Source organism: Lepidochelys olivacea (genome assembly GCF_965140295.1).
Source record: "Lepidochelys olivacea isolate rLepOli2 genome assembly, chromosome: 18".
In the NCBI taxonomy this organism is placed as follows: domain Eukaryota; kingdom Metazoa; phylum Chordata; order Testudines; family Cheloniidae; genus Lepidochelys; species Lepidochelys olivacea.
The window spans coordinates 16,454,548-16,471,570 of NC_140428.1; the positions used below are offsets into that span (position 1 = coordinate 16,454,548).

At 41.8% G+C, this 17,023-nt stretch overlaps 2 protein-coding genes and 1 long non-coding RNA gene across 11 annotated transcripts in view; 1 reads left to right on the plus strand and 2 right to left on the minus strand.

Annotated features, from left to right (window-relative positions):
* FHAD1 (forkhead associated phosphopeptide binding domain 1) overlaps positions 1–5,618 on the minus strand; it is a 63,399-nt gene extending 57,781 nt beyond the window's left edge. For all 3 annotated transcript variants that reach the window (XM_084651591.1, XM_084651590.1, XM_084651589.1), the window contains exons 1-4: positions 5,501–5,618; positions 3,847–3,929; positions 2,608–2,719; positions 672–878 (exon numbers count right to left, since the gene is read on the minus strand). In XM_084651591.1, coding sequence (XP_084507717.1) covers positions 672–878; positions 2,608–2,703 — 303 coding nt within the window. In that variant the 5' untranslated portion in view covers positions 2,704–2,719; positions 3,847–3,929; positions 5,501–5,618. The remainder of the gene's footprint in view (positions 1–671; positions 879–2,607; positions 2,720–3,846; positions 3,930–5,500) is intronic.
* Positions 5,619–5,797: 179 nt separating this feature from the next.
* The window catches only part of LOC311532783, a 56,002-nt gene continuing 44,776 nt past the window's right edge, over positions 5,798–17,023 (plus strand). Inside the window, exons 1-3 of the long non-coding RNA XR_014714447.1 lie at positions 5,798–6,035; positions 8,646–8,711; positions 13,443–13,568. This is a non-coding gene — a long non-coding RNA (uncharacterized lncRNA). The remainder of the gene's footprint in view (positions 6,036–8,645; positions 8,712–13,442; positions 13,569–17,023) is intronic.
* TMEM51 (transmembrane protein 51) overlaps positions 11,301–17,023 on the minus strand; it is a 35,306-nt gene continuing 29,583 nt past the window's right edge. For all 7 annotated transcript variants that reach the window (XM_084651598.1, XM_084651603.1, XM_084651601.1 and 4 more), the window contains one exon: positions 11,301–12,285. In XM_084651598.1, the coding sequence (XP_084507724.1) occupies positions 11,859–12,285 (427 nt within the window). In that variant the 3' untranslated portion in view covers positions 11,301–11,858. The remainder of the gene's footprint in view (positions 12,286–17,023) is intronic.

A 17,023-nucleotide genomic window follows, 5' to 3' on the forward strand; every position in this document is an offset into this window, starting at 1 on the left:
TGAGAAATGGAGGTATGCAAGGAGTCCCTGGTGTGTGACCCTCTAGTATATAATAATACTGAAAATGAGTGAGAACTACAAGGTGAGGGATGGAAAAAAGGACCAGAAATGCAGACATTACAAGAGGTAGAAACATGAGAGAGGGAAACAACTAATAAAATAAGCAGAATTTTTTAGCTTTTGTTTTTCTGGTATATTAATATAGTAATATGTTTGGGTTTTAAATGTAACCAAATACATAGCTATTGGAGGCTTATTTCACACTGTAGCTTGATGTCAAAGGGAGATTTACCTGAGAAATGAGGTACTGAACAGGACCAAGGAAATGGTCATTTGGTATAGTCACATGATTAACAAATCCAGTCAGACTTCCGCAATTTCAGCCCATTTTTTACTAAACATTTCACTCCATTCTTTGTATCAATATATTTACTTTTATAAATAAGGAGTGTTGTCCATTGCTCAGTTCTAGATTTTACACATCTGTCAGGTTCCACTCTGCATTATTCTTACATTGGCATAAGAGGGTGAACAAATTAATTAAAAAAGGAATTTCTAAAAGGTCTTGGGTGAAAACTCCTCAAAGGGGCCAGAATGTCACCCCTGGAGCAGACACTCATATGCAGCTACCTTACAAAATAGGAAGATGTTATCCACTCATGGGACATTACCTGAGAAGTGTTTTCTATCACTAGCTCATAGGATGTTCCTCCTGAACCAAAGCGCAGAATATCCCCTGCACCCACTTTCACTGCTGCGTTCTGTATATGGCAATCATTAACGAAAGTGCCATGAAGAGAGTTGAAATCTTGAAGAACAAAGCTGCTTTCTGAATCACTGAATTCAATGACTGCATGGTGATCTTCAATACCTATAGACTGAAATTAGATAACAGTTTCAGAAATCAGTGCAAAGAATTTCCCAGAGTTATGGATCGCAATGGGGATTTTGCTGGGATTTATTTTGCTTTGTCTCATCTGGCTAATTTCATACCATAATATGTTTTGGCTCAGAGGTAGTCAAAATGGCTGCTGATTACTCATCTATTATGCAAGATACAGTATTTTTTTTTATTTTGTTCAATGGCTAGATTTTTTTTTAAAAGCTTCACATTTTTGCATTTTATAAGTCAGACAGGTCATCTGAATAGGTACCAAAACATACAAGATCCCAGCAATAAAAATGGATAACTGATCATAGAATATCAGGGTTGGAAGGGACCTCAGGAGGTCATCTAGTCCAACCCCCTGCTCAAAAGCAGGACCCATACCCAATTAAATCATCCCAGCCAGGGCTTTGTCAAGCCTGACCTTAAAAACTTCTAAGGAAGGAGATTCCACCACCTCCCTAGGCAACGCATTCCAGTGTTTCACCACCCTCCTAGTGAAAAAGTTTTTCCTAATATCCAACCTAAACCTCCCCCACTGCAACTTGAGACCATTACTCCTTGTCCTGTCCTCTTCCACCACTGAGAATAGTCTAGAACCATCCTCTCTAGAACTACCTCTCAGGTAGTTGAAAGCAGCTATCAAATCCCCCCGCATTCTTCTCTTCTGCAGACTAAACAATCCCAGTTCCCTCAGCCTCTCCTCATAACTCATGTGTTCCAGACCCCTAATCATTTTTGTTGTTGATGTTACAGAAAGATGCATATGATAATAATGAAGGTATGATTTTAAGAACTTTTCCCTCCCCCTTGCTTCTTGTGATCTTTCTCTATAGCATATTATTTCATATCCAACCTAGGCCCCAATACTACAGACACTTAAAACACGAGGAACTTTTTTGCACATTTAGTACTTCCATTGAACTCAGTGGGACTACAACTCACATATGCAAATATTTGCAGTATCAGGACCCTAGATTGTAAGCTACTTGGAGCAAGAACCTGTCTTTTTTCCTCTCTGTAGTGTAAAGCATCCTTGACACTTACTGTAGAGTGCTACACTAATGTATGCTCATGGTTTAAAAACCCTCCTGTGTAGAGACATCTGTGGTTTTTAGTAAACTAATCTCAGAAAAGGAACGATTTTTAATTGTGATCTTAAACTTAATCACAGATGAAACAGCTGTAAAATGACATTCTGATCCAACCCTTATTCACATAGGGCTTGATTCAAAGCTCACCAAAGTCACAGGACAGATTCCCATTGACTTCAATGGGCTTTGGATCTAGTCCCCAGCACTACTGAGGTATAATTTTCTATAATACCCTATCCTTTTCTAAGTGTTAGAGCTAGTTCATGTATGAACACCTGTAATGATGGTTCTTAAGCAACCTCCTTGGCAAATTAGTGAGTTGTCTAATTGAACTGGTGGTTCCTAATGTCTATGTTAAGTTTTCCTATTTTTAGGAGGCTGTTTTCAGGCTGTTGCTTCATGTTATATGACCCTAACCCATATCAAATAATTCCTCTCTCTTTTGGTTGTCTAACTTAAATATTTAAACAGGTTCTCTAATTGCCATTTCATCCCTGTTGCTCTAAATGAAATCAAATAAATCACTGCTGACTAAGAAAGACTGGAATTATTATAAATGGGGTAATGAAGTTAAGTAAGAGTAACTGCTGTAAAGAATAATAATGAAAATAAATTTTATGCTTATACCTTCAGAACGAGATCTGAATCTTCATGTCTTCCTATAGTAGTTACTTTTGCTCTCAGCATAAAAACACCATCTGAACTTTTTAAAAAGGCTTTCATTGTCTCTTCTTTTTATCTGTAAGGTTTTATTTTTTTAAAAAACTCAATTTTAAAGTGTTATCCAATGCACTTTTGCAATTACTACAGTCAAAACATTTTAAATAGCTTAAATGAACAGTATCAAATAACATAGAATAAATATCGTAATTTATTTACAGGGATGCTGTCAGATTGAAATTAAAATTAAAGACAAATTCTCTACCCTGTATAATTAAAAAAAAAAATTTAAAACAAATTTTCAAGACAGCCTGAGAGAGTTAGGCATCCATTTATCATTAAAATTCAAATCCCATCCTAAGACAGAAAGAATTTTAAATATCTGATTTACTTTTTATACCATTCATGCTATTTGGATACTTTCAGAACTTCACTTTGAGACTGAGAGGCATCTAGAGACTGGTCAAGTTCACTTTCTCGGTCACTAACAGATGCTGCAATGTTTGGGTTTCATGCAGGGTGAAAATATTTAGATCCAAACAAGGAAATGCTTTTATTGACCTTTTAAAAACATCATTACCAATATTTCTTTGTAAATTTGTTTCCCCACTTGCAACCTAGACTAGCTGACAGTGTCACTTTAGGAGGTCTAACATTCACAGCAGGGTGAGAAATTTGTGTACCCTCTGCAAAACTGGTATCCTATGCAGCTGACATCACACCAAAAAGATTACTACCTCCCACGGTGAATTTCATCTGTAAAATATCAATTCTGCTTAAAAACTTTGTGTTCAGTCCTGCAAGTGCCCTATGCACAGAACTCATACTTCTGCTGGTATAAGTTCTGCACATCATTTTGAAATGCATTTCACAGTTCATCAGTGATGTGCTACCAATTTTAAACAAGGTTCTCCAACAACCATTTGCCCACGTAGCCTATGACAAATCCTCCGTTCAAGAAGCACTGGAGAAACTATTCATTTGTATTCCACTATATACAAACATACCTTTTATATCCATAGACAGGAATGAGAATAACACCAATTAGCAAACAAACTAAAGCTACACATCATTGGAAAAGCTTGTACTACGATACTGAAAATTACACAGCAAATATTGAGAGTGCAGCAGAGTTTAATATGTATAATTTGAAGGAGGGCATGAACAGCTGTTAAGGTCTCCAAATGTAAAGCTACATGCACTAACCTAATATATCATCATTGGATCCATTGCTGGAAAGCAGAAAGAGTGGTTTGGGAGTCAATGCTGCCCCACTTCCTCTCACGAGGCTGTGGAAAAGCAGAAGGGACTGAAATGTAAGAACAATATTTATATTCCAATTGATTTATTTTATAAGTATATGAATAAATGAGAAAGTAAAAGCAACTTTTCAGTAATAGTGTGCCGTGACACTTTTGTATTTTTATGTTGATTTTGTCAGCAAGTCGTTTTCAAATGAGGGGAAACTTTGGGGTACACAAGACAAATCAGACTTCTGAAAGGGGCATAGTAGTCTGGAAAGGTTAGGAGCCATTGGCTCAGGATAATGTGTGGGGGAATTCTGGGCTTTGGGTAGTAGAAGGGCAATAACCAAGGGTGAGAAGGGAAACTAGCAAGCAGAGCATGGTGATGAATCACTAGACTGCTTATTTCTTTGCTTTTTACGGTGCATTGGCGTCTGTCAACCTTAACTCAGTTGTCCTGCTCTAACTATAATTAAAATGAAAAGGAGTACTTGTGTTACCTTAGAGACTAACCAATTTATTTGAGCATAAGCTTTCGTGAGCTACAGCTCACTTCATCGGATGCTCATGAAAGCTTATGCTCAAATAAATTGGTTAGTCTCAAAGATGCCACAAGTACTCCTTTTCTTTTTGCGAATACAGACTGACACGGCTGTTACTCTGAAACCTATAATTAAAATGATACAACTCCCCTAGTGGGGATTCAGCTATACTGGTATAAATGTGCTTATACCAGGACAGCTTATTCCTATCAGGAAGTGGAATAATAATCTATAACAGAATAAGGCATCATTGAATGGGTATAACTGTGTCCACACTAGGTGTTTGACAAGTATAACTATATCACACCCCTACCAGATATAGTTATCCCTGTACATAATCTCGTGCATAGACCTGGCCTTAGTTTTGAAGCTGTTTGTGTGGCGATATGCTGGATCTCACACACACTACCACACCTATTGTTTGTAACCCTTTGTGTAGAGTTGCAGCCTGTGTCCCTGGCAGATTTCTAGCCCACCCGCAGAACAGCCTGTACCGTACTGCACCAGGGAGTCTCAGAAACAACACTTTATCCTCCGCAGAGCCCTTAATCGCGAGGCGATGGCTTAGCACAGGGCACCGTTCCTCTCCACAAGGCCCTTGGGGGCAAGAGGGATGCCACCGACATGGGTTTCTTGGGTAAGTGGGCACCTCGCCCGGGGGTGGGTGGGAAGGGGCGGGCACCCCTGTGGAGCTCCATGGGAGCCTGGCACGATGCAGGCAGTGGAGTTGGTGGGATTACTACACGAGGAGGCCCCTCACATCGGCGGAGGTCGTGCCGAAGGAGACTAGCCATGCCAGTGGGAGCCTTGCCCGGTGTCTCCTCGAGGTCAGTGGCGGCCTGGCACAAGGGCGTGCCTGGGGTCAGTGGGGTCCCTCGGGGCAGCGGGAGCCTCGCCGGGTGGGGGTGGCAGGGCCCCAAGGGGACCAGTCATCCCAGAGGGGGCGAGGGGAGTCTTGCCCCTCAGGCCAGAGGGGGCCTGCTCCATCTTGGGCCCCCTCGGGAGTCCCTGCAATAGCCCCTCGGGCTGGGCCGTGCACTGGGGCGCCCGCAGCCCCAGCTCGCCCCCACTCACCAACGCTGCCGAGCCGCTGCCGGCACTAGGGCCCCGGGGGCGTCCCCTCGTCGAGCCAGGCCGCGCCTGGTCCGGCCTGAGGCCGTGCTAGGCCTCTTGTGTTACCCGGGTCGCCGAGGCAACCGAGGCGGAGGCGGAGCGGGGAGGCCGCTCGGGGCCGGGGCCGGGGCCGGAGCCGGGCTGCGGGCAGGCACCCGGCCGGCCCCCCACGGCCTAGGGCTGCACCCCCGAGCGGGCGGCGGCGGCAGGCCCCAACCCTGGCGCTGTGCTCGGAGGGGCCGCCGCGGCCCGGGCTGGGACCCACACACCGCGGGTGGCAGCCAGGCTGGGGCCAGGGCCAGGGCCTTGCTCTTGGGGAGGGCAAAGGGGAGAGACGACGTGGGCCCAGCTCCAGGGCTAAGCGCAGGCAGCGCTGACGGGGTGAGATCAGGGGGGGCCTCGCCCTTTAGCGGCTCCCCGCCCAGGGCCCCCCGTTTCAGTGACAGTTTTTCGGGGACAAAATAGTGAACAAGGAACGGGAAAACTACAGCGCCAGGTGAGGCCGCGAGGGGAGGGGGAGGTAGGGTGACCAGATGTCCTGATTTTATAGGGACAGTCCCGATTTTGGGGTCTTTTTCTTATATAGGCTCCTATTATCCCCCCCCACACACACACACACGCCCTGATTTTTCACATTTGCAGTTTGGTCACCCGAGGGGGATGAGCCCTACTAATAAAACGTGGGACTTCAAAAGGGGTCATAATTATAAAGATTACACGGTGCAGGGACTCGCCCCCTGTGCTTGGAAGTTGTATTCCTTCTCCCCCCCCCCCCAGTCTTTGGGGGAGAAGAGGGATGCTGTTTCAGATTGTAAGGTTTTCAGCCCAGAGCCCTTCACCTCTGCTAAGAACATTAGAACGGCCACACTGGGTCAGACCAAAGGTCCATCTAGCCCCTCAACCTGTGGCCAATGCCAGGTGCCCCAGAGGGAGCGAACAGAACAGGTAATTATCAAGTGATCCATCCCCTGTCGCCCGTTCCCAGCTCCTGGCAAACAGAGGCGAGGGGCACCATCCCTGTCCACTTTGGCTAATAGCCATTGATGGACCTATCCTTCATGAATTTATCTAGTTCTTTTTTGAACCCTATACGTTTGTATAGCACCTAACCGACTTTGGGCACCACCCTACTGTAAATAATAATCAACTAACCACAATTAGGGCTTGGGTGGACCTGCCTCCTGCGCAAGAACAGAACATCCTTGTGTAAACACAGCTCATTTTCCCATCTAGACCTTATCGTCTATACCTGATTCTATAATACCTCTGTGGGCTAGGGGAAAGAGCTGTTTTAAAAACAAACACGCAAACAAAACAAACCACAGGTAACCTGCATGTGAAGAGGCATACAGAAATTAGACAAACTTAACAATGAAAAAGACAACTTAAAAAACAAATAAAAAACAAGGGCTAAAGTCTGCCCTGATTACACTCCATGCAATCCTATTAACTTCAACAGTCAAGTGCAGATCAGGGCAGAATCTAGTTCAAAATTAGATACAGAAAAAAAATCCCAATAACTTTGCCTTACCTATTAAAAACAATACTTTCACAATCCAGAAAAGTACAAGTTCAAAGTAATTACTTGAGTTTGTACATTGTGATCATACATGACACTGTTTAATCCACATTTTTTGAGAATTTTTTTAACCTAGACTCCATAATGTACAATAACTGGTTTAAAAGAAAGAATTTTGTTCCTAAAGTCTCGCCATTTTGACAGACATTTTTCTGATGTCAGTTTTGCAAACCACAATTTCTTAACTGAGAGCAATTCTTCTGGCAACACAATTAGAAAGCAGGATAACTTGTTCCTGTAGAACAAGTCTGAGCACACAGTGCCAGTAATTTTCTTTTTATTTCTTTTGAAGGCATATCAGTTTTCTTGCTTGGTTTACAAATACCTTTTAAAAATATATTTTACATTTCCACTATTACATTGTTTTCATTTTTTGCATTTCTCAGTTCAGAGGAGGAAAAGTAGGTTTAACTTTTCCAAGTTATATTGTCAGATTGTATTATATATTCCTTTATATAAGCTATTTTCACTGAATTTTCTTAACAGTAGAAAAAATTCTTTTTAAATAAAACCAAATTTTTGGTTGTAAATTGATCCAACTCTCTAGCTCATTCTTTCCCTTTTACATCCATACTAGTTCTTGATTGAAACTTTAAAAAAGTGCTTACAATGAAGTCCTGTTATTTTACTCTGGCTAGAAAACATCAGATAACATAGCTCAGTTCAGCTTGCTTTAATTCTGTGTCTGTGCTGGCCAAGAAACTAACCCTTCTAGCAATAGTATTTAAGATCAGTTCTTGCTAGAAACATGCCTTATGTGGAGTTTGAAAATTGACTTATGAAAGCATATTCCCTTTGTGCTACAAACATTATCATCATCCAGAATGTTTTAGGAGATAAGAATAGCATAGAGATTAAAAAAGCTTAGAGGCCTACAGATAATGAAGGTAGCTGTTGTCTAACTGACTCACATCAGGGAACAGACTTGGACAAAGGAACTGTGGAGTTTTACTGTATTACCCAGAAACCAATATCCACGTCTCACAACTTTCAGGACTTGTGATGGGCGTTGCAGCTAGCCAACTGACATAATGATGCAATACTCAAGCGTGCAGTTTGCGGGTGAGGTTATAGCCACCACAGATGTATGCACCTATAAAGGTCAGGTACAAAGCATAATTGTGTGTGTTTGGTTAATGAACTTTGTAGCTTTTGTGATACCAAAGAAAAATTCTGCAACCACTTTTTACAGGTATTAAAAGGAATAGAACTCCTGTTTTACTACACATGCAGTCTTTCAGTATCTTGTATTATACCCATTTGGATTATTACGATCCCTGGTATAAATGGGAGCAACTCCATTGGCTTCAGTGGCTGGACACTTGCTTAAAGCAGGTCTGAATCTGACTCAGAATTCTTGACGTACTTACATGTGGGGCTTATATAAAGTCAGAACAATCGTATGATTTATACCTTTTTTCCTGTATATGCACAGCATAGCTTAAGATCTTGTTTCTTGGGGGTGTTCTACTTCCTTTTCAGTTTTGGTCTTAACTCATTTTGACTTTTTGTCTCATTCTCCCATAGAAAATGTGACCCTTGATTAGTTCATACACTATGATGAACCATATCCAAGTGGCTGTTGTGGAACAAGTATGTTCACCCAGGCTTGATTTTGTTATCTTTTTTCTTGACTATTGCAGTCTGTGGTCCCCAGGTTATTTCCCAAGGAGATGGAGTAGTAGAGTCCCTCTACTCCAATACTATGCAGAATGATTTAGTATAATCATCTTAATTAGCAGACCTACTCAAAAGAGAAGCATATCATATAAATGACAATAGCCTATGCTAATTAGGACAAATATTTGTGCTGATTAATACTCGTTTGCTGTATTTCATTAATTTCTGTTTTTTAATCCATTAACACATATTAGATGTTTTATGGCACAGCTGACTAATCTGTCACAATAGATTTGGGAAGTGAACAGATTTTTTTGCTAGCAAACACCCAAATCATACATGGTAGTTGCTGGAAATAGGCAGATAGATACTACCACCCATTGTTCAAAATCATTGAAATGCACTACCTTGGAGCTGCTCTCCCTAGCAATTATCCAGATTAAATGGGTGTGTCATATTTGATGTAGATTTAGTATATCTTACCTCGGAGTCAACTCTGTCCATTTGCTAGCACCAACACATAGCTGGTGTTTCCTTCAGCAACAGCCCTGAGGTTGTTTCTTTAATGACCCAATGCTGCTCCCAGTGGAAGAACCCCCACTGAGTCTTGGAGGGAGCAGGATTCAGCCCTCTGTGCCTAGGCAATCTTTTGATATAGAGAAAGGGAATTACAGTAGTCACCAAAATTGGGCGGCGGGTGGGCGGGGGAGACTTGCTTATGATGTGGATTAAAAAAAAAAATCAGAGAGTACAAACTAAGTGTCAGACCTAAAAAGCCAGTTTAGGAAGAAAATGACAAGACTATGCTGAAGAAGGATTACTTTGTAGTCAAGAGACTGTCCCTTAAAACTTGAGTGGCTTCACGGCCAAACTGGCTTCACAGCCAAAGAAACAGATTATCCTCAAACAGTATCTGCATTTGGGGGGGGGTAGCTTTATTGACCCTGCAAAAGGGCCGTTCAAACTGTCTCATTTTTCCAGAGATCATCTGCCTTTTCACAAAAGTGGTTGAGGGTCACATTTGTTGCTCAAGAGCAACAGAGCAAGCAACTAGCTGACTGGACTGGAATTTGAACCTGGGCTGCTCCTTCTTAGCACTTGAGCTTTAATCATTACTGCACGCTCCCCTCCTCTTCCTCAGTTTTAGTTCAGTAAGATATAGTACTCCAACCTTGATCAGAAGTTGCCAGAAATCAAGCTAGAATGGGCAAGGGGTAATTATCTGTTTGAGAGACCTGGGTTGGAAAGGAAGGTGCCCCCTTAAGGAAGAGGGTCAGGTTTCAATCACTTTACTGTACCAACAATTTCTTACATTACTGCTCCTTTGGAAACTAGGAGAAGAAGGTTTAAACTAAGGGCCAAAATCTGGACTTCAGTGGGGTTGCTTGGATACAACACAGCAAGATTTGGCCCTTAGCATAAACAAAATAGCACCCATTCTATTATTTTCCATTTGAATGTGGAAAACTAGAAAGTTTGAATCACAGACAAGGATTCCAAAAGTCGTGCCTTCTTAGAGCTGCATATGGATAGGTGCAGTGATACACAAATCAGAATGTGCTTGCAAACAGGAACATAGGGTACTGGGAAAGCTTTTCCCTATAGGATATTTTAAAATCTTGTTCAAGTGGGTCTTCCCTACCAGACACAAAAATGAGACAACTCCCTCCTCCATTCAACTCCAGAATAGATGTCACTGAATGGTAGGCATTGCAAATCAGTGAAATATTATAAAAAGACTGATGTCTGACAAGGAGCAAGGCTCATTCCACTCTAGCTGGGGCCAGCTTCTGCGTACAGAGAATATGCCTCAGTAACACATCTATATGTAGCGTGATCACTGAAGCGTTCGTCACGTTTTCCAAACACCAAGCTGGAAGAAAAGCCTCTTTTCTAGCTTATTTTTACTATTAGATAAAGTCTAGTGTAGCAAAGAGTGCCTGAAGGAGTTTGCATCAAAATTGCCCTGTGACAGGAGACATCCGTTAACCTTGCAAGTGTTACATAATTAAACTTAATGTTGCATTTACATCATACATACTAGGGCATAGCATTGTCTTATACAGGCCATCCACATTATTTGAGTGCATTCTACCTTCTTAATGTTGTATTCTCTGCCTTATATCACGTCACCACATTCATCAATGCAAGTGCTTTCTTCTCAGCTGCATCACCAAACAGTTGAGACCACTACCAGGAAGAGGCACCAGAGGAACTGGCTGATTTTGGCTGGCCAAATGCCAGAGCAAGTGCACTTAAGCATGCCAGAGACATAGGGATCAAGCTTGAGTTTGCATGTTGAGGACTTCTACTCTATGAGTTCAGAAAAGTTTATCTTCTGACCCATACAGGTATGCATATTCCCTCATATGGCATCACAGCTTGAGTGAGCATGCTTTTGTAATCTTTGTGGCCTTACTAAAAACCCGAAGAGCGATTGTGTGCTTCAAAGTTGCTGAAACTGCCATTTTCCAAGCTAGAATGGAAAGAGAACATTTTGCCCTACATTTCTTACAGCCCCTGACTAAAGTACCTGTGTTGTTCCCATTTACAACACACACATACACACAAAACATTTATTTAGAAAAAGTCTCCAATTGCTCAGCATATTCAATGCTAACTTAAAACAGAACAGTAAACATTTTTGAAGTGGCACAATGGAGTAGATACCAACTGAATGAATTTACAGGTTAACCTTAAACACACTCTCCCATCACACTGGAACACCAAAACCCATCTTCTCCCCTATGGTTGTCAGTGCTTAGAAAGCTTCTCACAGGTATCATGAGTACTGCTGAAAGGATTAAATAAATCTGATAGTTCAAAACTGTCATTTCATTCAATAGATTTCACAGCATGACAATGAAGTGTTACAAAATGCAGACTTGCTTTCTTCAGTTATCTCGACTCCATTTTAATGGAAGTGGAGAAAGCCACAATGTTGTTTGGTTTTTCTGACGTGGAAGAAGAGAAACTAAAAAAAAAAAAAAAAATTACTTTTCCTTTTCTACTTTTAAAATTATTGGTAAAAAAAGACAATTTAGTGGCTTAAAAAATATAGTGTAGAAAAAAGAATTATAAGAGAGGCATACAATGTACTTCCTTGCTATCTGGTACTTGCTATCTGGCTTTATCTGGTACTTCCTTGCTATCTGGTGCTTTATCTGGGACATCATCATCATACTGTGGAGGAGGGGTCAATGGTTCTATTGTTATTTGACCTGAACTGTTTCTATCTGGAAGGTTTATTCGGAAGTCCTTTAGGTGCAGCTTATCAGACTTAATTCTCCGAATTTTCAGGGGTTTCAGTCGTTTGTTCAAGCGAGAGCTGTGCCTGCTTGGCTGACGCTGTATGTTCGTATCGACATTTACGGTGGTTGTAGTTGGTGTATTTTCATCAATCCCAGTTAGAGATTCATAAGAGGGCAGAGACATGCTGATCCTGGTGTTTCTGTCCAATTCTCTCATCTCAGGATAGCCCGCGTTCATAACCTCCTCATAACTGGGAACATAGTATCGCGACGGTGTCTCATCATCCTCTTCTTGACTGTAGGAGACAATTTTAATACTGTCAGTATGCTAAGCCATTTCAGCTGCATTTCTGGTCATTCAAATTTTGGGACCAGAAATACATGATGATACAATATAAATTTCTACAGCACATTTCATCCCAGGATCACAAAGTGCCTTACACGCATTAGTTAAATCTCCAACATCCCTGTGAGCAAGGATTATCATCCCTATTTTACAGTTGGAAACTGAGGCACAGAAATTGTTACTTGCCCCATATGTGACAAATTCATTTCCGGGGTGGGAATGCAATGCAGGAGTATGGTTCACAGTTCCCTGCTCTTATCACGGGGCCACGGTAATGTTTTAGGGTGTAAATCTGAGTTCAAAGTATCCATATCGAAGTAAAAATTAAGATCTTGGTGGTGTCACACAGTAACAAGTTGGGTTCTTATAGCAATGATTGTAGACTCAGAAGTTAGAAGTGGAAAAGATCTGTTTAGGACATCTAGTTAACCCTCTCTCACTCTCCGCTAAACTTTCTGGAGAAATCTGTAGGTGTAAATGGATTCCTTTTGATCTATCATATGGCTGTGTGTACTCTGAAAAAGACAGCAAAGACACTTTACACATTGCGTTATATAGTCTAGTGTGTCATTGAAATGAGCAGGCCAAGAACATGAGTATGCATTTTTTTCCCATCTTTAGTTAGTTTCCAGATACAGAAGTCCCAATCTGCTTGCAAGTCTGTGACTGTGTGGCAGGAATGGGGGAATACTAACAGCCAGGACTCACTGCAATTGACAATTCACTTTACCCATCTAAAAAAAATCACATTTGTAAAACCCTTCACCATCCTCAGATGAGAAATGCTATGTTCAACTGCCAAGTGTTAGAATTTAAAATTCTTCTGCAACTAACATTCAATCAACTGTTCAATGTAACACCATCCCACTCAAGTTAAAAAAAATAAATAAATCAAGGAAGAAACAGACAGGAGGAGTTACCGTTGCATCTTTACATTGTTTAAATACCAGACTGGAAACGCCAGATTTTCTTTCCTTTGTGAAACTGACTATAGCACCATTATTTTGACGTTAAGGTGCCTTCTCATTGCCCTTTGACTAACGAGTTACAGATCAGGCATCTTTCATTAATTATTCCTTGTTTCTCTGTTCCATTTCCCACAAATAGAGATATCAGAACAGTGATTCTCTTCCAACAGACAGGTGAAGAATTATCCTAACATCTTCCTTGCCAACTGTACCACTCAACTGGAATTAATTTAGAGGGACATCATTTAATGCCTTTGTAATTAAGGTAAGGTATAATCACGTAAACGTGTTTTTTTTTTCCTTTTGTTTTTTCTTTTTCTGCTGGTGGGGGGGGGGAAGGAGTTAGGAGAGAGGAATTCTGTTAGCTACTATAAACAGACATTGTGCCGATCTGTAACGTGGGTATCTACATGTAGTCTGCGTAAGTACAAAGTCTGCATTTTATTAGCATTAGTAAGTTTCCCTTCACATAATCGGTTATAGCACAAGAAACTTCTCTGCAGATTCTGTCATTCTTTAATTACCTTAGGGTTTTCTATAGCTCCCATCATGGTACTTTCTAATTAAATGAAGCTAGAGAGTTGCCGTCTCATACTCTCTTGTTACATATTTCATATGAAAAGCCTCTTTCCCTTCTTCAGAGGGAGTGAACAGAACATTGCAATTTATCTAGTGATGCCCTGTTGTCCACTCCCAGCTTCTAGCAGTCCTTTTTCAGAGGGAAAGAGCAATGTTTTGGGGACAGGATACAGTCTGAATCAAATACCATCACAGTTTACGCACGGCCAGGCTAGGTTGTCAAATTCCCTGGGATGTTGAATCAATGTTAGTAAACTGTTTATTTAAGATTGATTGTTACTAGAACATCTTTGTTCAGTATTTATTGGAGTTTCCCTACCGTCAATGGATGTAAAAGTTTGTTTCATTTCTCTGCAGCTCTTATATGTACTTTCGTAAACGCTGTTGAAAGGCTGTTTTGTAACTTTACAGAATTACTGGACTTAACAAGCCACAGCAGAAAGAGAGATACCACAGTACCCTCTAGCAATGGCACACTCCTTTTTACTTCTCTGACGTCTGCTAGCCCTGCCTGGCTCACAAAAAGGATTTTGTCTCCTCTACAATTATACCAATGGGGTCTCGGTTTTAAGATACACACCTCACCATAGCATTTTTAGACTAGAGAAGCGAGCAATCTCCTAAAGCTTTGTATAATAGCAGAGGTGGGAAAACTACGGCCCGCGGGCCACATTTGGCCTGCAGGACCATCCTGCCTGGCTCCTGAGCTCCCAGCTGGGGAGGCTAGCCCCCGGCCCCTCCCCTGCTGTCCCCCCTCCCCCACAGCCTTAGCATGCTGCACCGCCGGCGCTCTGGTCAACCGCTCTTGCCGGGCAGGGGGATGGGGAGCAGGAGGGTTGGATAGGGGGGTGGGGTCCCAGGGGGGGGTTAGGGGTTGGGGCAGTCAGGGGACAGGGAGCGGGAGGGTTGGATAGGGGGTGGGGTCCCAGGGGGCGGTTAGGGGCAGGGGTCAAGGAGCAGTGGGGGTTGGATGGGTCAGGGGTTCTAAGGGGGGCAGTCAGGGGTGGGAAGTGGGAGGGGATGGGACGGATAGGGGGCAGGGGCCAGGCTATTTGGGGAGGCACAGCCTTCCCTACCCGGCCCTCCATAAAATTTCACAATCCTGATGTGGCCCCCGGGCCAAAATGTTTGCCCACCTCTGGTATATAGGATGTAGCCTATTTGTTCTAAACATTGGTCCATCCAGTGAAGTACGTTATTTCCAGCTGTGGCCAATAGGTTATGCTTCTGAGGAAGATGAACATTTATCATTCCCTTAGCACATTATACTATGATATTTATAGAGGGATAAACTCCTCCTTCACCTCTAAGGCAATCAACCCATGCACAGAATCATAGAAATGTAGGGCTGGAAGGGATCTCAAGAGGTCATCTACTCCAGCCACTTGTGCTGAGGCAGGACCAAGTATACCTAGTCCATGCCTGACAAGAATCTGTCTAATCTGTTCTGAAAACCTCCAATGATGGGGATTCCACAACCTCCCTTGCAAGCCTGTTCCAATGTTTAACTATCCTCACAGTTAAAGTTTTTCCTAATATCTAACCTAAATCTCCCTTGCTGCAGATAACGCTTATTACTTCTTGTCCTACCTTCAGTGGACATGTCCTCTCACTAACAGTCTTCAAATATGTTAAGGGCTGTTATCAACTCAGTCTTCTTTTCCTAAGACATGCCCAGTTGTTGTTTTTTTAACCTTTCCTCATACATCAGGTTTTCTAAACCTTGTATCACATTTTTGAAGCTTGAGACTTAAAAACATGAGAATGGTCATAGTGGGTGGTACCAATGGTGCATGTAGCCCAGTATCCTGTCTTCCAGCAGTGGCCAGTGCCAGATGCTTCAGAGGGAATGAACAGAACATGGCAGTATATCAAGAGATCCATGCCCTGTCATCCACTCCCAGCTTCTATCAGTCAAAAGTTTAGGGACACCCAGAGTATGGAGTTGTGTCCCTGACCATCTTGATTAATAGCCACTGATGGACCTATCCTCCATGATCTAATACTTTTTTGAACCCAGTTATAGTTTTGGCCTTTACAGCATCCCTTGGCAACTATTTCAATAGGTTGACTGTGAGTTGTATGAAGAAATACTTCCTTATGTTAGTTTTAAATCTGCTGCCTATTAATTTCATTGGGTGACCCCTGATTCATGTGTTATGTGAAGGGGTAAAGAACACTTCCTTATTCACTTTCTCCATACCATTCACAATTTTAATAGATCTCCATCATATCCCCCCCTCTCAGTCATCTCTTTTCCAAACTGAACAGTACCAGTCTTTTTAATCCTTCCTCATATGGAAGCTGTTTCACACCCTAATCACATTTGTTGCCCTTTTCTGTACTTTTTCCAATTTTGATATATCTTTTTTGAGATGGGGTGACCAGAACTTCATGCAGTATATAATATGTGAGCACACCATGGTTTTATATAATGACATTATGATGTTTTTTGTCTTATTATCTATCACTTCCCTAATGGTTCCTAACATTGTTAGCTTTTTTGATTGTCACTGCTCATTGAGCAAAGGTTTTTAGAGAACTACCCATGACGACACCAAGATCTCTTTCTTGAGTGGTAACAGCAAATTTAGAGCCCATCATTTTATATGTATAGTTGGGATTATGTTTTCCAAAGTGCATTACTTTGCATCTATCAACACTGAATTTCATCTGTCATTTTGCTGCCTAGTCACCCAGTTTTGTGAGATTCTTTTGGTAACTCTTCGTAGTCTGCTTTGGACTTAACTATCCTAAATAAACTTTGCCACCTCATCATGGTTTACCCTTTTTTCAAGATCATTTATAAATATATGGAACAGAACTGGTCCCAGCACAGATCCTTGGGAGACCCCGCTATTTACCTCTCCATTGTGAAAACTGACAATTTGTTCGTACCCTTTGTTTTTTAAGCTTTTAACCAGTTACTGATCCATGGAAGGACCTTCTCTCTTATCCCATGACTTCTGACTATGCTTAAGAGTCTTTGGTCAGGGATGTTGTCAAAGTATTTCTGAAAGTCCAAGTACACTATATCCACTGGATCACCCTTTTCGACACGATTGTGGACACACTCAAAGAATTCTAATAGATTGGTAAGGCACAACTGCCCTTTACAAAAGCCGTGTTGACTCTTTCCCA